The 25632-nt window shown below is 41.1% G+C and overlaps 1 protein-coding gene across 3 annotated transcripts in view; it reads left to right on the forward strand.

The window, feature by feature from the left end:
• The first annotated feature begins 18 nt into the window (after positions 1-18).
• The window catches only part of BUB1 (BUB1 mitotic checkpoint serine/threonine kinase), a 50711-nt gene continuing 25097 nt past the window's right edge, over positions 19-25632 (forward strand). The window contains exons 1-10 of one of the 3 annotated variants that reach the window (XM_019725844.2): positions 19-161; positions 3617-3676; positions 3756-3894; positions 4706-4902; positions 13173-13216; positions 13884-13984; positions 15480-15532; positions 15625-15809; positions 18340-18491; positions 24499-24746. In XM_019725844.2, the coding sequence (XP_019581403.2) occupies positions 136-161; positions 3617-3676; positions 3756-3894; positions 4706-4902; positions 13173-13216; positions 13884-13984; positions 15480-15532; positions 15625-15809; positions 18340-18491; positions 24499-24746 (1205 nt within the window). In that variant the 5' untranslated portion in view covers positions 19-135. Of the gene's footprint in view, positions 162-3616; positions 3677-3755; positions 3895-4361; positions 4497-4705; positions 4903-13172; positions 13217-13883; positions 13985-15479; positions 15533-15624; positions 15810-18339; positions 18492-24498; positions 24747-25632 lie in introns of those variants that run through there. The other 2 variants (XM_074332507.1, XM_019725846.2) reach the window with 2 other exon arrangements.

The following is a 25632-nucleotide window of genomic DNA, read 5'->3' on the forward strand; positions in this document are numbered from 1 at the left end:
TCTGCAGCCGTGACCAATGGCCAGGTTCCTGGTAAACGCTCGTCCCGGCGACTGCGGCTGCGCGGGAGATTCGAATCGGCGGCGGCTCTTCGTTTTGGGCGCTGGTGAAACTGTTACTGGCAGCGTCTTTTCGCCATGGACGACCCGGAAAATATCTTCCAGTGAGTGTGGATCTGGTGGGTGGGCGGGCGGACGCTGGGGCATCTCGGGGTCGCGCCTGGGGCCCGCAGGCCCGGGATCGCGGGGTCTCGCTTCCTTTACCCTTCCTGCCCCTTTCCTGGGCCATGGGGGTTGTCCTCCGCGTCACCCCATTCAGGCTGTGGGCCACTCGGGGTCGGGGACCGACTCCCACCGTGTGGCCGGCACTCTCGCCCAGACCCCGCCCTCGTCGGTGGGCCGTGGCAGTTTGGAAGGATTTGGGCGATTCTGAGGAGCCCGCACTGGGCATGCGCCGCTGAGGGGGGAAAAAAGCCCAACCCAGCAAAAATCCTAAACCTATCTAGGTTTCCTGAGAAATTTTCAAAGCCACTAATTTAAAAAATTCTACACAGCAGGGAGGGAACTTAAAATTGCTCTTACCCATCACCCCACAGTCAACTTTTAAAAGTCTTTGAATGATGTGTACTTTAAGAAAAAAAAAACTATACGTATTATCATTTATGTCAGCCTGCTAACAGTTTTTTAAATTCCCACTCCTTTGCTTTGTGGCTTCGAAGATTTATCCCCACGGTTTCAAAAGCATTTAAAACAGTGGAACCGTATGTGACAGGAGGTACGCTGGTGAGTTTTGTCAACACCAGGGCGATCTTACTCTGGGATCAAATGACAGATGGCGTTAGGTGTAGTCAAAACAAAACTATTTGCTCTAAGACTTTCTTTAGGCTTCAATTGAGCCAGCCAAGGATTTCACCTTCAGAAGCTAATTTTTCTCCACTTTAAAGGAGAAATCAGGCATTTCTGACCTTATTTTGACTTTCTAAAGACTTATTTGCTCTACTGAACTGAGTGTTTTAGTATTAACTTGGAGTAACTTGGCCATGTTTCTAGGGAGATGGGGTCGGTATCAGAACATGAAATGTTTACGCTGGGTCTGCCATTCTAGGGATTTATATGCTGTGAGGCATGTGAGAGAGAGAGATTCAAAATTTAGAAGTAATCATTTTTTAATTTTTAAAAATAAGTAATAATAGTTACGAAAAAGATTTAGAAAAGTATTCACTAGGATCGCTCCCTGTCTACTCTCCCACCTTCTGATACGTCACCATTTTTCTAGTTTATTTTTCAAGTGTTCCTTTTTGCAAATATAAATATATTATAACCATATATTAACATACATATATGTGTTTGTGCGTGTGTACAGTTCCTGCCTTTATCTCACATAGAATGTAGCACAGTACGTGCTGCTTTTTTACTTAACCACTATCCTTGGAGATACCTGTCAATACATAGAGCTCTTTCTCATTCTTTATAACTGCATAATATTTCAGGTACCATAATTGACCTAAAAAGCCCCCCGTTGGTAGATACTTGGGTTGATGACAGCCTTTTGCTATTACAAATAGTGTCACAGTGAAAAGTCTAGTACCTGTGGCTTGGCACATACACAGATAGATCTGTCTCCTAGATTCCCAGAAGCAGATTTGCTAAATCAAAGAGTAAATCTGTTGGTAATTTTGGTAGATATTAGCAATTCCCTTGGCAGGATTGAGAGCACGCCCACCTGAAGCCAGATGTGAGTACCTGCTGCCACTGCTCCATCTATGCACTTTCACATTTGTGTCAGTCTGGTGAGTGAGAGAGTGTACCTCGCAGAGGTGACTTTCTCTTCTCAGAGAAGCTGAGTAGTTTTCTGTGGAATGCAACTTTCAATTGGGTTGATTCCCGCCCCCCTTCCCAATTTCTAGAAGCTCTGTCTTGTTATCCAGTTTATCATTTCTCTTGTGACTCTGCTTGGTGTTTTACTGGCTTGTTCAGTTTATTTTATAAGGAGAAAATCCTGAGAAGTTCTGAATTAAATTACAGCAAGCCAGAGGGTGGAAGGAAGGGACAGAAAGGGGTTACTCAGCTAACGACCGACCAAAGACTGCTTTCACTCTTGAGTATGTGTTGGAATTATTAGTTAACTTCCAGGTGGCTATTTCCGAGATGATCTGTAAAGAGAGAGTGGCCGCGCGCCCGGAGCTTTGGGGCTCTGCTACCCCATCCCAGAAGTGGCCCTGCTTCACCTCCCCCCACCCGGCCCCCTTTGTCTACAGCTTCATGAATCCTTTCACAACTGGAAGGATATGTCTTTCCTACCTAGCCACGCTGCTGGTGGTTTAGACTTCGGGCCCCAGGACCAGTCTTTTTTTGTTAGCACTGGTCTAATAAACGCGTTCTTTTAATAACAAGACTTTTAGCCATGGAAGTTAAAATTTTTGTCAGCTTTTCTTTTGTGGCTTCTGGATGTTGAGTCATAAGATACATTGATTTCATTTGTATACTGAGATGATAACTAGAAGAAAGTATTGCTTTTAAATCCTTTTTTCCGAAAAATCGTAGTAATTTATCTGGCAGAAAACGTTGAAGTCTTCCTTAACTTGACTCTCTCACACCATTTGCAATCCCATCAACAGGTCCCATTGTCTCTTTCTGCAAAGCACCCCAGTTCCACACTCGTTTCCACCCAGTCCCTGGGACTGCAGTAGCTTCCTTACTGGTTCCCCACTTCTAGTCTCAATTCCCTCCCCTTCACGTGGAGACTGAGTGGATGTTTTAGGTGCAAATTAGATCTTGTCACCCCGGGGCCCTCTAGCTCAGTACTCGTAAACAGCTGCTTGGCTCCCTGGCAGTGATCAAATGCCACCCCTCAGAGGGACAGGCCTCCCCTGACCACTCTCCTGAAATAGGAAGTCTTGTCACACTCTTACCCCTTCTCCCGGGTTGTAGTTGTCCCGTCCTGTCCCCCACCCCTGCCAGCCAGTGCTTAATACTGCCTGAGTGATCTTACGGGTTTCTGTTTGTTTACCCACTAGCATCTGAGCGCCCATGGAGAACTTGCTTTGCCCGGTTGGTTTTTTTGAAGCTGTGGTTGAGTATGTGGAAGTAGGGCCAGCAGGGCTCACTGACGATGAGCATTGCCTTCGTGTTCTTCCACAGGGACGTGGTTCCATTGAGGCCAGGGAAGCAAACTGTCTGGAACCCCCATTAGTGGTTCCCTGGCCGTCACATCCACTCACAAGCCCTCTTTAAATCTTCCGAGAAGCAAGGAGAGGGACTGAGCCCAAGCCAGCTCCCAGTGTAGGAGGGGAAGCTGCAAGCTTGTGGTTACTGCTCCCTGGTGGTGGCGGTGGTGGTGACATTGGGATAAGTGAGAGGAGGAGGAGACTCGTAGGGGTAGAGCTGGGGACCCTCTTCCAGCTGTGTCTTTCTAGTCCGTGGGTCTTACTTTCCTTGGAAAAACATCGACTGCTTCTGCCCACTCCGAGTGAGTGCTCCTTTAATTTGTATGTAACATTTGAATTCATGTGTAAGATTTCCATTTTAAGATGTGTAAGTGATAAATATAAAATAAAATATATCTTTTACTTTTAGGAATTATGCTAACATTCCATGTACATACTTTTCTCTTTTCTAGAATGTTTGAGGCCCATATGCAGTGCTACAAGGGTGGTGACCCACTTGGTGAATGGGAAAGGTCAGCATTTAGCCTAGTTCTTTCCTTTAAACAAAACTGTTTGCTGCCCTGAAAATTAATATTATCCATATTTTCCTAGTTACATGCGGTGGGTAGAAGAGAATTTTCCTGAGAATAAAGAATATTTGACAACTCTATTAGAACATTTAATGAAGGAATTCTTAGATAAGAAGCGATACCACAATGACCCAAGGTTCATCAATTACTGTTTAAAATTTGTAAGTATACTTTCGGGTATAATCAAATCATAATTGTACTTTTGCTTATTTCCCCCAGATTATAAGATCATTTTAAACTGTTTTTTCTTTTAATTTCTTATGTTTTCAGTCATAAATTTTTTAAAGTTTTATGGTCAGAGATGTGTATTTTAGAACCTTTTGGTTTCTGTATTGTGGAGTCAGTGATTTAATTTTAGAACCCTCTTTCTCTGTGTATCAAGTCTGTAAATGTTACAACATAAGTTACAATTCAATAAAAAGGTTTGTTGGATGAGAAGTGTGTTTGGGGGAGGGGAGAAGCAGGCACTCCCTAGTACTAAGAGTTGGTAAGGATAAACTAAGTTTGTTGTGAATAATTAACAAAATATATTAACTCAGAAACTAAATTTAGTACTAAAAGGTGAAGGTTACCTCAGGCTAGGCTTTAAAAGGTTGGGTCTCTTCGATCTTGAAGTAAAGGCTTGGGGATGAGTTCTAAGAATAAAATCATGAATGATGGGTAAACAAGGACTGGTTCACTAAATTACAAAATACCAGCATAGAGGCACAGTATGGAACGTGAGCAAGCTCAGATTAAGACAGAGTACTACTTCATAGAGTGGGTTAGTAGAGCATCTGCTAGTACCTTGGGAAATAGTTTGGGTAATTATGGGGACATTGAGTGTCACAGAAAGGAATGAGCTTGACTTTTCCGTTTGTGATCAGGACACCCCACTCCCCGCCCCCACCTTCCCCCACGTGGTATAGCCTGAAGCCTCTGGCTGTGTCTGGTTCCTTGGTTTTCATGCCTGTTGGCTTTGGGTTTTTGTAGGCTGAGTGCAACAGTGACCGTCACCAGTTTTTTGAGTTTCTGTACAACCATGGGATTGGGACGCTGTCTTCACCTCTGTATGTGGCCTGGGCTGGGCACCTGGAGGGCCAGGGAGAGCTGCAATGTGCCAGCGCCGTCTTCCGGAGAGGAATTCAGAACCGGGCAGAACCTGGAGAGCTGCTGCAGCAACAGTACAGGTAGTTTGGGGTAGAGCTCGGTGTGGGGCCTCTGACTTTGAAATAGGATGTTCGCTGAGAGGACTCTTAGTGTCATCGTCTCGTTGTGGAAAATGTGGATAATACAGAGAGTGACATGGAAAGAAGCTGCCCAGAAATGCTACTGTTAACATTTTGGTGCATTTCCTGCCAATATCTTTTCTCCTCTGCCTCTGTGTGCCTTTGTGTTTTAACAGTAAACCATACTGTACGTCTGCTTGTATACACTGAGCTCTATACTGCTTTTAAGAAATTAGGAACTTTTATATCCTCATAAAGTGACTGTAAAGTCTATCCCAGCATTATGTCACTATTTAACTGCTCCCCAATCGAATGCTATGTTTTTATAAAGAACAACATAATACCTTAATGAACAATTTTGGTTTTCACAATTTTTTACTTTACCTATGATTAAATACGCCTCATTTAGGGAATTTGAAAAATACAGAAAACTAAAGCAGAAGAAGCCTGGTGTTTTGCTTGGCACTTTTCTCTGCTTGTTAGAGGATTGCAGTCATGCTTTACGTACATAAGCAGTTTTGTATCAAGATCTTTTTCCTGCATCATAAAAGCATCTCCTAGTGTATTTCCTGTTGTGTCATTGGAATTAATCCCTGGTCATTCGCAAAAGGTGAGTGAATTCACAGCCTCAAAAAGCTAAGGAAAGTTTATTCAAGAAGAAAAATGTCGGCATAGAAGTTGCCAGGGCAAACTGCACCTAACTTTAGGTTCGCTTTTTCTTATAAAGGAAAGGGTAGGTAAATTTCCTTACAGCAGGAGATGTGACGTATAGACTGAGGTCATTTGATTGATATATGTTGGTTATATAACTGGTTTCTTTCTGCACATGCTCTTACCCAGAATGCATGCATACAGAAAAACCCACGGAGGGGGGAAGAGGGGAACCTTAATGTTAATTTTATTTTAATTGTATTATAATGAGGCTAGAATTCAAGTAACGGACAGGTTTTAACAGTTTGAACATGTGTGAGGAACCAGTTAATACCAGTTGGGTCTTATCTCCTCTTGTTAGGAGTATTTGGACACCTTTGATTTATTTCTAGGGGATGAGCCTGGCCGGTTCCTGGGGAGGGGATGCAGGCCTGGGCGTCCCCCATCAGGCTCACTTTTATTAACCCTTTTCTGCCTTATCATTCCCCCATCTCTGATCGGCAATGAAAAATCTTTGGGAAATGGATGAAGGTCAGTCTTCTGTACTTGCTTCAGGCTGGGTAGGGAAGTAGAGCTGTCGCTACCTATGAGATTGTCGGTTAGGGATGGTGGAACCAGTGGGCCCCAAAAATCTGGGCAGCCTCGTCTGTGGACTGAACTAAGTTAAGGACATTGAGCTGGAAGTTAAAGTTCTGATCCCAGCGGCTGACGGTGGTTACAGAGTCGCTCATGGGCATGGGCAGGAAGCCTTGCACAAGAGCCATCTGTAGCTTAACAGACTGGATTCTGGAAGAGATAAACTTGACAAGAAGATGAAAAAGGCAAGGTCCAAATAGGAGTAGCCCAAGGATAATGAGAAGAGGAACGAGTAAAGGAGACCCCTGGTGGGCTGTAAGTAAAGACAAAACTAGAGCTCTGAAGACAAAGGTAATAAAGAGCAGATCCAGGAGATGGGCTAGTTATTAGTACTTATCAGTCCTGGGAGATCGACTTCTTTGTTCAAAGAGGAGCTTCAGGTCTTCAGTTGGCTCATAGGAACAGAAGCAATAGCCTCTTGGGGGAGTCCTGTGGAGTCTTTAATAAAACAGGGTTGATTCAAGGGAAGGGGACCCAGCTGCTGACTCTCTGCAGCCTGACAGTAGTTGGGGTGCTTGGGAGAATTGCGAAGGGCCCCTTCCGTTCAGGAGTTAACTGGGCTGTTAGAGATCCCTCCCTTTCTAGGCTTTTAACAGTAGTTGGTTCTGACTTTATGGGGCTGTAACGTGTGGAGGAGTCGGCCTGGGAGAGCTGCTGGTCCCTATATTTTGAGTGCCTGCTGGCCTTCTTCCCAAGTTAATAACATAGGAAATCACAGAAAGGAGGTCAGAACCCAAAGCAATGTGTAGCATTTAGAGCCAGGGCTTAGAGGTCGCCTGACAAAACTTTTTCAGACTCCTTTTTAAGTCTGATTTATCTGTTTTACATTTCCTCTAGTGTATAGACCAAACGTAAGGAACAGGCTGAGTAAAATGAGCCCAAATCTAGGGACTTTTTGTCTTTACAACTGAATAGGTTTTAGAGGAAATAAATAGGTCCAGAGTGAGCAGTCAAGAAAGGAATAATGGCTTTTATATTAACCAGAAAATTAACAGGCTTACCTGCCATGTCAAGGGTCACCCACAGTTCCACCCCTGTGATGAGAACAGCTATTTGTGGTAAGGGAGTTGGTCCCTACTCCCTTCAGAGCCGGGGCAATCCCTCCTGCAATGCCCTTTAGTTTGCACAGGGGACACAAGTTCTTTGGAGGGTTAAGATACTCCTTATTCCTGTGATCTGGGCTTCCATGTCCAAAGCAGGCTCCTTTATCTGGCATTTCCTCTTCTGGGGTTTCTGGGGTGCCCTGAGGTGGATTCAGCCCTGGGTTGTCTATAACTATGGCCAAAAGTCTGGCCTGTCTCTGGCCTCGTCTCTAGTCTCACTGTTACTTTATTCCTCATTTCCCCTGCCTCAGTGTTAAAGATATTAAAACAAATTTCCTGGCCTTCTCTAGGTTCTGTGCCTTTTCATTAAGATGCAACAATGGGTCAGAATTCGTATACTAGCCTGCTAGGTTAGGGAAAATATTAGACCAAGCTTAATAAATTTACCCTAACTTATCTAGGTTTTTGGTAAAAACAGTTAAATTATTCTTCATACTGGCTTATATCTGACATGAGAGGAGACATACATTCCAGCAGTCTTAAAATATAGAAATTTGATAACAAAAGATGAACACAAGTCACGTTTGACTTCTGCAATTACAAGAGATGCTCAGAGTGGTTACCATCAGCATCCAGACACTTCTGATGACAGCGAACTACTGTTTGAGCAACGTTGACCAAAGTGTCCACTTGTATGCATTTTTTTGGTGTCCCTGGTATATGTGTACATATACTGTGTTTCCCCGAAAATAAGCCCTAGTTAAGATAGTCAGCCAGACGGACTCATTTAGTACATTATAACGATGTTCCAGAAGAAGGTGACATGACTGTATTTAAATAAATGTAGATTGTTGTACATAAAAAAATAAGACATCCCCTGAAAATATGCCCTAATGCGTCTTTTGGAGCAAAAATTAATATAAGACCCGGTCTTTTGGGGGAAATAAGGTATAAGACCCAGCTTATTTTCAGGGAAACACTGTAGTAATACAGACAATTCATAGAAGTTAGTCGTAACCAAAGGTTGTTTTATTCTATTCAGTAATATATCAAAATAGTAACTGAAAAAATAATTTTTGTTCTCTTATAAAATATGCAAAATGAAAGAATAAAAGAAACATTTACCTAATCTTATATTGGTGTAGATATAAGAATTCTTTATCAAGAAAAATTACTATTACATCCTTGCTATCAACATACTATTTTTAACAAATTTATTTGTTTGATCAATCTTTAAATTTCCTTCTTTACTGTCTAAGTATTTACTCAGTCCTTAACTTGAGCAGGCATTTTATACTAACTTTACCTGGCAATATTTCCCCATTGCATTGTGGACTTTGTTTTTACTTGGATTTGTTTCTGATACTCTTGTTATAATTTTCTGAACTTGTACCTATACACATACATACACCAGTATATAGAATTAAAATGCTGGTAAAATCAAACAGTTCTTTGGGCTAATTTAACTAGATTATTCTGTTATAATAATGGAATTTCTTGGTCATAAATTATATACTTTATTGATGTTTCTCCCTTTAATTTAACAAGTGTTTGTTGAGTAACCATTTTGTACTTGAAACGATATGTATACACAGTAGCTGTTTGAGTTTACATCTGTACTTTTTATTTTTGTGATATGGTTGTATTTCTTCACTCAACCTTACCCTTATGCTTTCTAAGATAAACTTTTTATTCAAATAGCTAATTTGTTGAAAATTTAAAATTTAAAAATAATGATTAATAGCTCTTGTCTAGATAACTCAAACATCTGAAATTTGTGGTTTAAATAAAATAACAGGATTTCAAATAAAAATATATAGAGAAATTCATATAATTATTAGCAAAACTTAGTTCTTAGATTTAATTTTCTTGTGTAATTAAAGACCTAATTAAGATGATATAAAACATAGAAATTATTTTGATGATACATGTAATCTTTGTTTTTTAGGCAGAAAACTTTTTCATAATAGTAGTAGTAGACCAATAGTCTAACAAATTTTGTCTTACTTAGCAGAGGGAGAAAACTCAATTCGAATTTTGTACTAGCTTACCTTTGATATTTAAATTTACTTAGTTAATCGTATTTAACTTAACCATATATAAAATTCTCTCAAGATTTTCTTTTATAAGCCTTCTACAACTTTCCCAGTCTTTAGTTTGTCTCTTTCCACTCATTCAGAAATAACTATCTTTAAGACAAACTACTTTGTTTCAGTTCCTTCAAAAATGTATTTCCATACCTTTTTATCTTCCTTGAAAACACACATCATCCTTTCCTTTTATATTAATTAGAATCCATAACCTTCACAACCTTAATTTTTACTGATAACCAAAAGCAAGTAATTAGCACTTCCACTGGTAAATCGAGGAATATATTTTGTAACCTTCAAAAGCATAGGCTTTTATAATACAATACAAGATATATTTATAAACAAATCTTAATTTATCTTTTAATGTTCCGTGACAAGCCAGAATTAGATAAACTCAGACCTATCCAATAATTGAAATTTCAGTATTTTGTTATTTTGAAATACCTAGATAGTTAATAACTTTTATCATTCAACACAACTTAGCAAAACCAAGATCTTAAGTCACCAATAGATGATGAGAAACCACGTCCAACATCCATATTATATAATTATTACTGAAAAGTTTCATCTAAACCTTATTTCAGTTACTTCTTATTAGTTCTTAACCCTGAGATTTCGAAGTTAATTATTACCCAAGCTATTTTCTTGACAAATTCTGTAAAAGAGATAACATGAATTTATTTTTGCAAACTCAGGTAAAATAAAAGATACCATATTTAATGTTAATAACCTTAAAAGACACGTCTATTTAACTGAAAGTTAAACTAACCTTAGTATCAAATATTTTCTTAGACCATGTGATCCTGAGAAGTACTTGAGTCAGTTTTTATTATCTTAATTAATATAAGCGCTGGTGATTTTAGGCCAATCATGTATTATAAACTGGTAATACCATCCAGAAGCAAAAACTTTATATTATATATAAAACACAGACAAATACAGATATTAGAGACCAGATATATAAACAGAACCACCAATAATTGCAGAGAGGACCTAAGATCTTATAGTTGCCCTTACAACTTCAAAGAGGTGGGGAGGTGGAGGAGGGTAGGGCTTGCCTCCTGTGCTTAAAAGTACCTCTTTTTTTTCTCTTCAGTTACCTCAGCCTCAAGCAGCTGCTACAGCAGCCCTTTGTTTACATTTCATGTTATCTGCAAGATCCTGAAAGTTACTGAGAGTTAGAAAAACCTTTTAAGACTTGCTTTTGCCAAGTTTCTGAATATAGAGTTGGTGTACAAAACAATTTTAACTTCAAAAATAGTATAATAACTTAAAGACCCATGGAGAGGCTACCTTTCCTTAGAATTAGAGCGTATATGTGGGCCAAACTGTGCTACAATAAAACATCGTTGGCTTCTAATTATAAGGTAATCAGTTTGCTAATACACAACCTAGGGGGCTCTCAGAAGGTATAGGTGCAGAGCTCTTGATCAGCTTGGTGTCTCAGACACGAATAGAAAAGGGAAAGAAAAAGAGAAAAGAAATACTAGAGGCAAATAAAACAAAACAAATAAGTGAACTAGAGTACTTACAGAACCAAATACTGAAATGAGCTGGGGTTCAAAATCTGGTCTCTGAGCAGTGCGCCACTGCAGAGGGGCCTCAGACAGAGAGGCCCGGTTGGCATGAAGCCCAGACGGCGTACAAGCCTGGAACAGGTGCCTGAGAGAGGTTCCGACGGCAAAGACCTGGGAGTACAAGTTCCCAGCTTGCAGAACAGAGGGGCCACCTCCTATGGCTGCGTGGGGCAGTGGTTTGTGGTAGCTGGGCCAGGAAATCGAAGGGCGTCCCCCTGATTTTCCACTAGTTTCTGAGTGGTCTCTATCTCTGGAGTTTCGGAATTAGTGCACATTACCGTGTACTTCAGAGAGAGAGAGAGAGAGAGAATGAGAGTGACTTAGGTGTGAGAGCTTCCTCAGCACGCCTAGGTCAGGGGTCGTGGACCCAATCTGTGGAATTCCTGGCACCCTACAGACGTCCCAGGCATATCCACTTACCGAGCTAGACCATCGGAGGTGCCTCATGGAAAGCTAAAGTAAAGCACACAGGGAGTAAGAGGAGTGGGAGGGTTTAACATCCTTCCGTGAGAGGCTCCTGAGGGAGAGAGAAGGAGGCAGAGTTGAACTACTGAGGGGGAGAGGGAGGCAGAGTCGAATTCCCAAGTTTCGGCTGAATGTTGTGTCTTTGGCATTAACCCCCTGGTTGTTCACAAAAGGTAAATGAATTCACAACCTCGAAAAGTTAAGGATAGTTTATTCAAGAAGAAAGATGTTGGCATAAAAATTTCGGAGGCAGACACGTACACCTAACTTTAGGTTCGCTTTCCTATATAGATAGGTTCTAGGTAAATTTCCTTACAAAGCAGGAGATACGACAGATAGACTGAGGTCATTTGATTGACATATGTTGGTTATATAACTAGTTTCTTTCTGCACATGCTCTTACACATAATGCATACAGAAAAAACCCCGGGGGCCCAAGCCTTAATGTTTGTTTCATTTTAATTGTATTATAATAAGATTAGAGGTCAAGTAACAGATAGGTTTTAACAGTTTGTGCAAGTGTGAGGAACCAGTTAATACCAGTTGGGTTTTATGTCTTCTTTTTAGGAGTGTTTGGACACCTTTGATTTATTTCTAGGGGATGAGCCTGGCCGGTTCCTGGGTAGGGGGTGCAGGCCTGGGCATCCCCCTTCAGGCCTCACTTTTATTAACCCTTTTTTGCCTCATCATTTCCTATTTTTAGCTAGTTTCTTCTAATAGAGTCTCAGAATTGAGACTGAGTCAAAGATGGTGTATGAAGAGTTTTCAGGCTTGTGGTACACGTCACCAAATTACCTACTGGAACGCTCATACCAGCGTTCGGCCCCTCTTTGCTGGACGGCCTCTGAGGCAGCTTATCTCACCGTAGCCCTTCCAGTATTTCATACACTCCATTTTCTTCAACTTTGCTATAGTGCTCATGCTCTTTATAATAATAATTTTGACATTTGAACTTATTCTTTCTATGCAGAATTTAAAGCACATCTGAGACAGCAAAATATTTTACCCCAAACGCTTCTTTAAACATCTCTAAAAGGTGATTTCTTACAGAACTTACACCGTTTTTGTACTAACAAAATTACCAATAATAATCACTCAATTTTCAGTCATTCCTCATAATGTAATTTTTTTTAAATGGTTGGTTTGTTTGAACTAAGAGTCAAGTCTGAATTGGCATCTGGTTGCCTTTGGCTGTACGTCTTTTAGCCTCTTTATACAGTGCACCCTTGCCGACATCATCCCAAACTGTCAGGCATGGAAGTTGCATGTTACTTGACAGATTGGGTTGATGTGCAAAGGTGCCGTGAAATGACGTAAATTTAAGTTCTGGCATCATGAACAGCTCTGTGTCTGCCTTTGTGAGTAGTAGTCTGAGTTTGTGCTTGAACGTCTTTCTTCCGTACATTATATTCATCATGTTCCAGGTCTGTAGAATGCTTAAATGTAGGGTTCAAAGACCCCATGTCGTCTGGCGTATGTGGTACACGAAGAAGGAGGGTGCGTTTGTTGGGTGGGTTTGAGAAATACTGATATAAACTAGGCAAATGGAGGAATTTCCTAATCTGAGTGTACTAGGTATGAAGATAATACCAGAATTTTTTTTTTTTAATTTTAAAGCAACTTTAAAATTCTCCATTTTCTCTTGACCTCAGTCTTTACTAGCTTCGAATAAGCTGTTTATTGTATTTAGTTTTTGTTTTAGTGCAAGTATGTATTAAACTGAAGTCTATAATCTATATTGATTATTATGCCTCTCTACTGTCATTTAGGTTATTTCAGACACGTGTCACCGAAACCCATTTGCCAGCTCAAGGTAAAATAATGCTTTCTAAAATGTCTAAATTGTTGATAATTTAGTCTCTGATTTGCACTGCTTTTTCTTTTTCTTCTTTAAAAAACAAATCCATCCGATATTTATTGATTGTACTGTCATAGGTAACAGGAAAGGCACTCTGATCGTTAAGGCAGCTGAACAGCCCTGGAGAGCAGCAGCTCTGTCTTAGCACTTTAAAAGGGCAAACCCACATGAAAATCTTGGTGATTTCATTATATGCTTAGAATGTAAAAAAAAAAATCAAAATTGCTCCAAATGGAGAACAGTACTTACTCTGGAGGCCATCTGCTTTGAATTGAATCAAATGTTTTTAATGCAACTTTTAAAGAAATGTAGTTATTTTCTTCCTTAGAAATAAAGATAACATTTTAGCAGTAAGCATGGATTCTCCTATCCTGTTGTTTAACTCTTTAAAGTTCACATTTCTTTTGGGTATTTCCTTGGTCATTTTGAATTGATCAGAAAATTGTCTCTACAATATTCCTCTTATCTAAAAAGTGTTTTAGTTACACTTTGTGAGACAGTGTTGGATGAGCTGGTTTATTTCTTAATGCTACTTATTGAAAGACCAGGGGACTGTATTTGTAGTAATTTTATTTACTTTGATTTTATACTTATTTCTCTTTCTTTCACCCCCACCCAATAGCTAGAACCTCAGAACCTCTGCATAATGCTCAGATTTTAAACCAAACGATGACATCAAAATCAAATCCAGGAAATGACTCAGCTTGCATTTCTCAGAATCAGGTAATAATATTTGTGGAAACTGAGAATGGTATTGAATGGTCAGTCGTCTGCTTCCTTCCACTCCCATTTTGTCATCTCGTTTCCTTGACCTTGTCCTTCATTACTGACCTTTATCTCAACCACCTGCACCTGTGGGGACATTCTGGCCTGTCATCATTCCCCACTGCTCACGTCCAGTATTGGATTTAATTAAATAACTTACCGGCCAACCACACCCTCTGCATTAACCTGACCTACGCACCCCACTACACAACGTCCTGTCTCCTCGTGCTGAGACGCTGCCCCAGCTGCTGTTCTCCTCTGGGCTGCTGGCCGCCTCCTCATAGGCCAGGGACCCCACACTGGACCACAGCCACCTGGAGGCTTCTGAGCCCTGCTTCCAAACTCAGAGCTCTGGATGTTGGTGACTAACCTCAACCCAGGCTCTACTACTCCAGGCAATCCTGGTTCGTTTCCCAGTCACTGTACATTTCGTGTATGTCTCATGTTCCTGTTTCACTCTAATGCCAAATTATAGTGAGTTTAAATTCCTTTTCACGCTCTTCACACTGGGGCCTTGACTGTTTCAGTGAGCCAGCAGAAGCCCTCAGATGACATCTGTCAGTTTTCTGCCACCCACCAATAAATGGAACCACCATTGCGGTGGGGAAAGGTGGCCTTCCACCTGAGTTGTCTTTTATCATCCTCAAGGTTTTTGCCCCATCGAGATCTCTTCTGCCTAATGGTTTGCTGGTGTGTAAAATGCTCGCCTGTCCTCTGCTCAGCCTTGTTTGATCCCAGCATCTTTCTTGATACAACTGCCCCTTCAAACTTTGCCGGACCTCCTTTAAGCTAAATCCAGTGGGAATGGCTCTGTTGTTTGTGCACACATGCAAGTTGTAGTGAGTGACACATTCTTAGAAGTAGGGTACGCATTCACATCCCGACAGACACTCCACCTCGCCTGACTGACACCCTGCGTGTGCTCACCAGGCTCCTTGCTTCCTGTCGCCCTGGCTGAACTCTTAGCCAGCAGCTAAATGATGGGTCTTGTTTACGGTCACATTCCCAGGACCCAGCTCAGGACATGACATATATGAGGTCTTCAGTAAATACTTGTGCAGTGAATAAATGCCAGCACTGTGAGTTCCTGGGGATAAGAAGTGCCAGAAGAAAATCTTAATGATTTTTTTTTTTAATGTGGCGTTTTGGAATGTTAATCCTATAACACTTAGGCACTGTGGCCCCTCCCCAGATTATGGATCAAAGGGAAATAAATGCCCTTCTCTATTCCCAAGTAGACAATTTTAAGTCACTTTCTTATCAGACTTTAGCAGAAGCTATCATTAAGATTAATAATGCAAACTAAAGCTTCAGCTATTATAATGGAAAAGAACATAAATCTACTCGATGGCGAAGAACCAGTCAGCATTTTTATATTGTCTTGTGAAGTAATTTGGGTGACGGTGTGTTTTCAGGTAAATGATTGCTTACACTTCTTTTTTTGTCTTTTTAGGGTTCAGAAGTTTCTGGAGTACCATCTTCAGCTTGTGACAAAGAGCCGAATATGCAAGTACAATGACTGCATTGATCGATTCCTTAGCTTCTGTCAAGAGCTGCTGTTGTACAGTGTTGTAAATGATGTTTTCTTCCCTTTGTAGGGAACAGCGGGTGATCATGATTTCTAAGTCAGAATGCTCCGCAAAGCCCTGTCTGGCAGCCAGAGCTGACGTTCAGCAGGTTGTTATGTACTGCAAGGAGAAGCTCATTCGTGGAGACTCAGAATTCTCCTTTGAAGAGCTGAGAGCCCAAAAGTACAATCAACGGAGAAAGCATGAGCAGTGGGGTACTGCAGTCTTCTTGTCTGAGTTATTCTTATGTCGCTAAAATAATGGTCATTCCTGAGTGATTAACATTTTTAAGCATATAGTTGCCTGTGCTGAAAGAATGCCAAAAAGTCTCGAGCTCATCCTATCAGAAGCCTATACATCCTTGTTCAATGCTGGTGGGGCCCCCTTGTCATCCAAGGGCATGGAGGTGAAACAGCACTGGTAGATACCCACACCAGTGCTGCCTTAGCTTTAGAATAGGTATTTTAAAACATTTAAACACCTCTTGTGTGTATTTGATCTTCTGTATACAGCAACTCTAAACCACTGGGCCACTTATTTTACTGTGGAAGGATTCAGTTAGGAACTAGAGTTGAGATTTTCTAAGATCTGCAACTATTATAGATAAGACATTTAGAAGGAGTCTCTGACCCATTGCCATGTCATTTATGGCTATGGAGTGGGTCAAAGCTTCCTCACAGGGAAAACCATGAATATTGTTAATACCAATGTTTGCACTTCCTTTGCTATCACAGGGTTGACCTCAGGAAAATGAGTCTTTGTCCCACTGAGGACTTTCACCATCTCAGTTATTTGTACTATAGTCACTCTGTTGGCCTCTCTTTTTTGTTTGTTATTGCTCGTTCAGTTGATACGTGAGGGAGCCATCAGCTAACATGCATGGAAGACCCATTTTGTGCCACGTACAGGTCCATTTTTCTTACACACACCGTGACCTAAAGTTTTAGCCAGGCGATTTGATTTGTATGTGACATGACTACGTTAACTAGCCATTGGAAGTGAGCCTGCCGCCATGTGCTTGAAATACCTTTCAGAGCGCTTTACTTATTTCTTCTTAGAAAGCACCTAAAAATGTATATCTTTTAAAAACTGGTCCATTTTCAAATGATTTCCATAGTCATGTTTGTTTTAGAAGAAATGTTTAGTATCATATTATTACCAAATATTATTCTTGATCAACATGTACATTTTTGTAACTTATATTCCCTGGACTTAAAAGTAACCATGCCAAAGGCAGGTAAAAATTATAATTAAAAGGTGAATTCTAACCAACTTCACTAGTGAATTCTAACAAACATTCACAGGATAATTAATACCAAATCTTCTCAAACTCTTCAAAAAATAGAAAAGGAGGGAACACTTAAACTCGTGTTATGACACCAGCATTACTCTGATACCAAAATCAGACAAGGACACCACAAGAAAAAATGACAGGCCAATGTCCCTGATGCAAATAGATGCAAAAATCCTCAACAAAATATTAGCAAACTGAATTTAACAGTACATTAAAAAGCTCATGCACCATGATCAATGGTAATTAGTCCAGCAATACAGTAATGGTTCAACATGGGCAAATCAGTCAATGTGATACATCACATAACAAAATGGATAAAAATCATAGCTTCAGAAAAACCATTTGACAAAATTCAACATCTATTTATGATAAAATCTCTCAATCTAGTGGGTATAGGGGGATATTACCTCATCATAATAAAGACCATATGTGACAAACCCACAGCTACCATCACATGTAATGGTGAGAAGCTGAAAGCTTTTCCTCTAAGAACAGGAACAAGATGAAGATGCCCATTCTTATTCATCATAGTATTGAAGTTCTAGCCAGAGCAATTAGACAGGAAATAGAAATAAAAGGCATCCAGATTGGAAAGGAAGAAGTAAAACACTATTTGCAGATGATATGACGTGTATATATATAGAAAAACTCCATTAAAAAAGTGGTAGAATTAAACAAAATCAGTAAAGTTGCAGGATACAAAATCAATATACAAAACACTACAAAATGAAAATATCCAAAAAGATACATACACCCCTATGTTCATTGCAGCATTATTAATATCCAAGATATGGAAACAACCTAAGTGTCCATCAATGGAAGAATGGATAAAGAAATTGTGATTGTTATACACACAGCAAAATATTCAGCCTTGAAGAAGAATGTAATCTTGCCATTTGTGACAACATGAATGGACCTTGAGGGCACTATGCTCAGTGAAATAAGTCAGACAGAGAAAGACAAATACTATATGATCTTACGTATACGTGGAATTTTTTAAAAATGTCATAGATAAAACAGATTGGCGGAGGAGTGAAATGGGTAAAGGAGTTGGAAAGGTACAAACTAGCAATTATAAAATAAGTCATGGGGACATAATGTACCGCATGGTGACTAGTTAATAAAATCGTGTTGTATATTTTCAAGTTGCTAAGAGCAGATCTTAAAAGTCCTCATCACAAGGAAAAACATTTTTTTTTGTAACCATGTATGGTGACAGATGTTAACTACACTTAACTGTGATCATTTCATAATATATATAAACATAGAATCATGTACTTCTGAAACTAATGTTATATGTGGATTATACTTTAATATAAATAGCTAGCAAAGTAAAGGTAATACATATTTCAGTTCTGATAACCTAATGCATATGGAAAAGACTAGTAAAAAATTTGCAGTTCTATGGCCTGAATTTAAACTTAGTGTGCAAACCATCATCTTTCCTAAAGTAAACGAAGACAGACATTATATGATAAGGAAAGAAGCTAATGCTTTTGAAGAACAGCTATTGAAAGAGAAAATGGATGAACTTCATAAGAGGTTGCATCAAGTGACGGAGCCGTCCCGGGAGAGCCTGCCCGCGTCCCAGCACAGTCCTGAGGTGTGTGCCCATCATTGACTTCTCGTGCCTCTGGTTCTCTTCTCTTTGCTCCTTTCTGTGCCCTAATTTTAGTGTTAATTCAATTCTGATGTTCAGTGTGTCTGTACATGTTTATTTATTTGTGTGTTTATATAGTTACGTTTCCATTAGATTGTTTTGTTTATTCTTGCTTACTTGGATTTCCTTTTTGCATGATTTGTTTTCCCTGGAGAGTTCCAAGACATTGTTAAAAGAATTGTCTCATTTTCTCTTGCTGTATTTTCTTGGTACTTAACCAGTTATATATCCCCACACTCTGAAGAAACTGGACGTATCCTTTCATCAGGTTCAGATGCATCAGATACGCTCTTAGTTTCACTTTTCTTGGCCACATGCCCTCCACAGTTTTCTGGCTCCCTCCTCCAGGTCGGCTGGGGCAGCTGACCTCCCTTTGGCTCCCCGCTGTGCTGTGTCCCTGCTTGTTTTCTCATTCCTTTGTCATCATTGCTCTGCAGTATCCCTATTTGGCTGGTGCATAGTCTCCGAGAGCTTTTTTGTAGAAAATTACCTGGGAGGGTTAATTTTCTGCCCTCACACTTGGCTGATCATTGACCGGCCTTGATGTTCTGGGAGGGAGGTCGGAAGGCTCTGCTCCTCTGTGTGGGGCTCCGTGTTTGAGAAGCCCGGAGTCATTCTGATTCCTGGCTCTAAACATGCCATCTGCTCTCTGACAGCGTGCTGGGTCGTCTCTCCCCAGTTGTGACCTGGTGATGTGCTTTCCCTCTGCACTTGCTACCCATTACATTCAGTGTTTGAACATTCCAGTCCTGCGATTTTGGGGAATTTTCTTTAGTTTTTAAGTACTTCTTGCCCATACACATTCTCTTATTTGTTGTAATCATACTGGATAGTGGAGATCCCAGATTGATCCTCTAATTTTCTTCACTTTTTTTCCTCCTATTTTTCTACTTTTGTGCTTTCCCCCCCTAACTTTCTGTTAGATTTCCTTAACTTTTTATGACCCTTTTATTTCAGATGACATTTTTAAGATCAGATAGCTTTTTTACTGTGAATGTTTATTTTCATAGCTGCCTGTTCTTATTATGTGAATGTAATATTCTACCTGTCATTTGTTTTGTTTTTGTCTTTGTTCTTCACATTGAAATCTGATCACCCTGTCCTATCTGGTGACCTTCACTATCTACTCATCCGAGAGCCTGCAGAGACTGACTGCACGTCCTAGGAGCCTTGGGGCCTTGTTGGCGTCTGTTTGATTTGAGGATGTACACCCGGGCTGCTGGCTTGGGAGCCAAGCAAAGGGGCGAGGGGTCCTGCTGTTCAGGAAGCAGACCACTCAGTCCTCGTCTCTGTCACCACCACCCTCTGCCTTGGCCCCGCGTCCTTTTGATTCAGTTTGTCCAGAAAGGAAACCCAGTCTGCTGCCAGGTGGACGTATACCTGTAAGAATGGATCTCAGGATCTTCACTGTAAACAGACTCACTACTGCCACATACCTGTCCTAGTCCCACCTTCTATTCGATGTGTCTAAATTCTCACCTTCTCCAGAGGTCAGCCTTCACCTGCTGTTTTATATGCTAGGATTCCTTTACTGTCGTGCTGGGGAGGTTTGGTTTGAGGAGGGTGTAAATAATAAAACACATGTTTAAGCCACTGTTTTTAACCAGAGTCCTCCTTTCATGGGGCTTATTTTTGTATGTCGGTGGCATAAGGATATATTTTCCAAATGGATTGCCGATTTCCCTTAAATCATTTATTGACCAGCTCAGCCTTTCCCCATTCATTTAAAATATCTTTATCAGGTACTAAATTTTTAATACACAAGATCGTTTCTAAAATATTTGTACTTTGTTTGGGCAACAGGTTTCTTCTTGATCATTCTATGTTGTGTACTTACCACAGCATTGTTATATGTTTTGATACCTGATAAAGTCTGATTTTTTTTTTCAAAATGTTTCTTCAGAATTGAATATTATGATTATTTTTAGATAGGTTATTTTTAACTACTTTTTTGATGACTGATAAGTATGTTTTTGTTGTTGTGTTGTTTTAAGGAGGGTGCAGCTCACAGTGGCCCATATCAGGGATCAAACTGGCAACCTTGGTGTTGTCTGCACGACGCCCTAACCAGTTGAGCTAACCGGCCACCCCAACTTTTTTCTTTTTTTAATTACAGTTGACATTCAATATTATATTAGTTTCACATGTACAGCATAGTGGTTACACATTTATATAACTTACAGAAGTGATCTCCCTGATAAGTCTCGCCACCCACCCGCATCATACATAGTTATTACAATATTACTGACTGTATTCCCTATTCTGTACTTTACATCCCTGTGACTGTTTTGTAACAACCAATTTGTACTTCATAAGCCCTTCCCAACCCTCTAACTCCCCTCCCCTCTGGCAAACATCAGTTTGTTCTCTGTATCTACGAGTTTATTTGTTTTGTTTGTTTGTTTATTTTGTTTTTTAGATTCCACATATAAATGAATTCATGTGGTATTTGTCTTTCTCTGTTTGGCTTGTTTCACTTAGCAATTATTGATAGGCATGTAGTTATTGCCATTTTATTAATTGTTTTCTGACCTTTTGTAGTTCTCTGTTCCTTTCTTGCTCTCTTTTCTTGTATGTTGATGACTTTCTATAGTGCTGTATATGGATTCCTTTTTCTATATTTCTTGGATATTTCTTGTAGATTTTTGGTTTCTGGTTACCATGTGCTTCACATATAACAAGCTATGTTTATAGCACTCTGTTTTTAGTTGATGTTTTCTTAAGTTTGAATACATTCTAAAATCACTATCATTTTTACTCACCCCCTCCACATTTTTGTTTTTATTATATGATGTTTTTACTTCGTGTGTGTGTGTGTGTGTGTGTGTATTCATTCCTTAATTTACTGTTGTAATTACACATGATCTTCCTACTTCTGTCTTTTAACCCTTGTTCTAACTGTAGCATTGGTTGATCCAGTGCTTTTATGTATTTGTTAGTGAGAAATTTTTTCTTTGTGATATTTTCTTACTCATACTTTTAATTTTTTCCCTCTTTTTCTTAAAGACGTCTCTCTAACATTCCTTGTAATTCTGGTTTGGTGGTGATGAACTCCTTTAGCTTTTTCTTGACTGGGAAGCTCCTTATCTGTCCTTTGATTCTAAGTGATAGCCTTGCTGAGTAGAATCATCTAGGCTGTAGTTCCTTGCTTTTCATCACGTTCAGTATTTTCTGTCAGTCTCTTCTGGCCTGCAAAGTTTCTGTAGAAAAATCAGATAGTCTATGGGAGCTCTTTTGTAGGTAACTAACTGCTTTTCTCTTGCTGCTTTTAAGATTCTCTCTTTGTCTTTAACATTTGACATTTTCATTATGATGTGTCTTGGTGTTGGCCTCTTTGTGTTCATCTTGTTTGGGACTCTGTGCTTTCTGGGCTTGTATGTTCATTTCCTTCTCCAGGTTAGGGAAGTTTTTTGTCTTTATTTCCTCAAATAGGTTTTCAATTCCTTGCTCTCTCTCTTCTGCCTCTGGTACCTCTGTGATGTGAATGTTGTTATCCTTGATGTTGTTCCAGAGGCCCCTTAAACTCTACTCATTTCTTTCATTCTTGTTGCTGTTCCAATTGGGTGTTTTCCACTACCTTGTTTTCCAAATTGCTGATTCAGTCCTCTGCTTCATCTAATCTACTGTTGATTCCCTCTAATGTATTCTTCATTTCAGTTATTGTATTCTTCATTTCTGACTGGTCCTTTTAATGTTTTCTATCTCCATTTTTATGTTTCCTATCTCTTTGTTGAAGTTCTCACTGAGATCATTGACCATCCTTATAACCAGTGTTTTGAACTCTATCTGGTAGATTGCTTGTCTCCATTTCATTTCTTTTTCTGGCGTTTTTCTCCTGTTACTTCATTTGGAACATGTTTCTCTGTCTCTCCATTTTCGCTGCCTCCCTGTGTTTGTTTCTGCATAGGTAGGGCTGCTTTGTCTCTTGTCTTAGTAGAGTGGCCTTATGTAGTAAATGTGCTTTGTGGCCAATGGCACAGTCTCCCTGGTCACCTGAGCAGGGTGCTCCAGCATGTCCCTTGTGTGGGTTGTGTGTGCCCTCCTGTTGTAGTTGAGCCTTGACTGCTGTTGGCATGTCAGTGGAAATTGACCCTCAGGCTGTCTGTGAGAACTAGAGGTGACTATAGCAGATGAGCTGTTGGGCGGACGGGGTGGGGGGGGGTTGACCGCATGGTGGATTATTCACTTTAGTGGGGCTCTGGTGCCTGCCAGTCCACCCTTTGGATGTGTCATTTGTGGCGTTAATTTGGTGGTGTTCTGCTGTGGTCTGAAGCCAGGCACCAGGGGTGTTGGCTCTGGGTCCTCTTGGGAGGGGTCTGGTGAAGCCGAGTTCAGCTGTTGCCTGTGCCCAGCCCGGGACCACCTGGTGGAAGCTACAGAGTGATCTGTGGTGGTAGCTGCCTGTGCTGGGCTTAGAGGTGCCTGGGAAAGGCTATGCTGTGAACTGAGGCTGGCCACCACTAGTGTCCAGTGGGGGTCAACTTAGCAGGAGGTACAGGGCATGCCAAGGCCGCCACTGCTTGTTTGAGGTTTGTGGACCTTTGAGAGATTTTAGGGAAGTCTGCAGTGCTGGCAGAGGCTGGCACTTACTTGTGAGGAACAGCCCCTGAAAGAGTCAGGTGAGCCAGGATCTCAGAGAATCACCAGGGTGGGGCAAGAACTGTATTAGCCAGGTGTATGGAGACTCAGATTTGGTGCCCACCTGCACCTTCCAGCTGTGCTGAGGGAGGGCTCCACAGAGGAACAATGGCACCTTCTGGCACTTTAGACTCCAAGAGAGCTGCCCCTCCAGTCCTCATCCTGAGTCAGACAATCCGTTTCTCCCTGAATGTCCCTGGTGCTTTTAGAGCTGCTATCCTTCACTGGAGCCCAGGGCAAGTGTTTGTGAGTGATTGAGCCTGTGTGTAGGACCTTTAAGAGAATTCCTGGATCTCCAGCCACCTTCTGGCTCACCTTGACTGAATCCCTGCTGATTTTTACAGCCAGGCATTGTGGGGGCCCCTCTTTCCCAGCACTGGTGGTCTGGGCTGGGGAACCGTTGCTCCTGCGGGGGGGGGGGGGTCTCCGCAGCCAAGATATCCCTCCCAATTTTTAATGGTTGCACACAGGTGTGGGACCCGCCCATTTGGCATCTCTGCCCCTCCTACCAGTCTCAGCATGGCTTCTTCTGTATGTCCTTAGTTATAGGACTTCTGTTCAGCTAAACTTCAGACGATTCTCAATGATGGTTGCTCTGTAATTTAGTTATAATTTTGATGTGCTCATGGGAGAGGCGAGCACAGCGTACATCTACTCCGCCATCTTGACCGGAAGCCATGAGTAGGAACTTTTTATATTTTGTCCATTTGTGAAATAACTATTTTTGCCCTAGATATTTGGTGCTTTTCTTAACAAATTGTGAGAATACTTTTATATGGTGAGGAATTTACTCCATGTTTTTTAACTTGGTAACATGAGAGTGTACAGTTATAGTCTAAGTACAATGAGTAGAAAAGCAAAGATTTTAAGTGTAGAGCCTGTTATCCATCCCGTGTGAGCCACGCTTGTGTGGAAGTTATAATTGGAACTTATACTCACGTTTACTATTCATCAAAGAGGAAACAGCGCCCCGGGGCGTTTGAACGGAAGGAGCATCGTTGTGAGCGTTTCATTACATTGACTCGTTGGTCTTTTCCCAAAATTAGGTGAGAGAAATAAGACAGTTCTCAGAGACTGATGAAACTGTAGGGGTGTTTCAGTGGTCAGAGGCATGAGCTACCAGTGTGTCTGGTTTAGTGCAAAGCCCCGCTTGTGGAGAGTGGTCTTTTTGTTGCTGTCGACGGTTCATTTCAGAATAGCTGTAGGGGAAAGAGGCCAGTGTATAATGCCTAATACTGAAAAGCTGTAATACCCCATTACTAATATTCTGGACTTCATTGCTTTGTTTTTGTTCGTTTGTTCTACACGGAAGGTGAATCCAGCGTGCATGGGGCCAAGTGTCAGCTCCCAGCAGGAAGTGAATGCTCCGTCCCTGCCAGTGGCCACTCTACGCACCTCATGGCACCTGGGAGAGAGGCCAAGAGAGGCACCTCTTGAGGCAAATGCTGTTACTATCGCTTTGGTGTCCCCAGCCATCAGCCAGAGTGTCACTCCTCCTGTTCCTTTGACAGCCCAGCCAGTGACAGACTCCATGTTTGCGTCGGCCGGAGAAGATGCCAGGTGAGCCGAAGCTGCTGGTGGATCTGGCGGGAGTGTGAAGGTGTCTGCCAGCTCCTGCACTATCTGCAGCATCAGGAGCAGATGTAACCCAGCCAGGCCCCCAAAATAGTAGCCCAAGTCTTGTAGGTCTACTTATTTCAGGCTTCTTTTAGAGTATTTATTTTAGTTCGTGCTTCTCTTTTGAGTTAAAAATTTTTAGTATGCTGATATGTAACAATCTTTTTATAACTGAAGGATATACAGTTGTTATAGCAAACTGCCTTTGCTTTCTGGTTTTGACGGAGTACCATAAGGACTGTTACGGTCCAGACGGTTCCTTGCCACGTGTTCTTCTCATCTTCCCTCTGTCTTCCCAGCAGGAGCGGTTTGAGATTGACATCCATTACACAATATGCCAGGCTCCAACTGCACGCTGCTGGGGAGGTGTCCCCAGTTGTGAGGCGTTTGCCTGGAGTTCTGAAATTAGTGGCACACCACTTGTTTTGTATAAATTTTTATCTTCAGTCTCTCTCTCTCTCTCTCTCTCTCTCTCTCTCTCTCTCTCTCTCTCTCTCTCACTCAACATACAATTTTATTGATCCATTAGGAAAAATAAAAGCCACAGTGTAGCTCACACCCTCCCCTTAGGCTAAGCCTCTGAGCACAGATTATGGTTCTTAAGCGTTGGTTCCCTTCAGTGCCCAAGTTAACTTGGATCACTGATTTCTGCTGGAAATGAGATTTAAATCCTCATGCTCCTTCACTCACATTAAGATAATAACTGTCCTGGGGCCTATATTGCACCCTGTGTGTAAGAAGAGGGCTGTGTGGGAGCCATGGCTCCATTAGCTCTTCATAGTTCATTTATGCAGCTGTCATGGTAAGAGCGGCAACAGCGACAGCCCTG

The sequence above is a fragment of the Rhinolophus sinicus genome, linkage group LG05 (assembly GCF_036562045.2).
Source record: "Rhinolophus sinicus isolate RSC01 linkage group LG05, ASM3656204v1, whole genome shotgun sequence".
NCBI classification, from domain to species: Eukaryota; Metazoa; Chordata; class Mammalia; order Chiroptera; family Rhinolophidae; genus Rhinolophus; species Rhinolophus sinicus.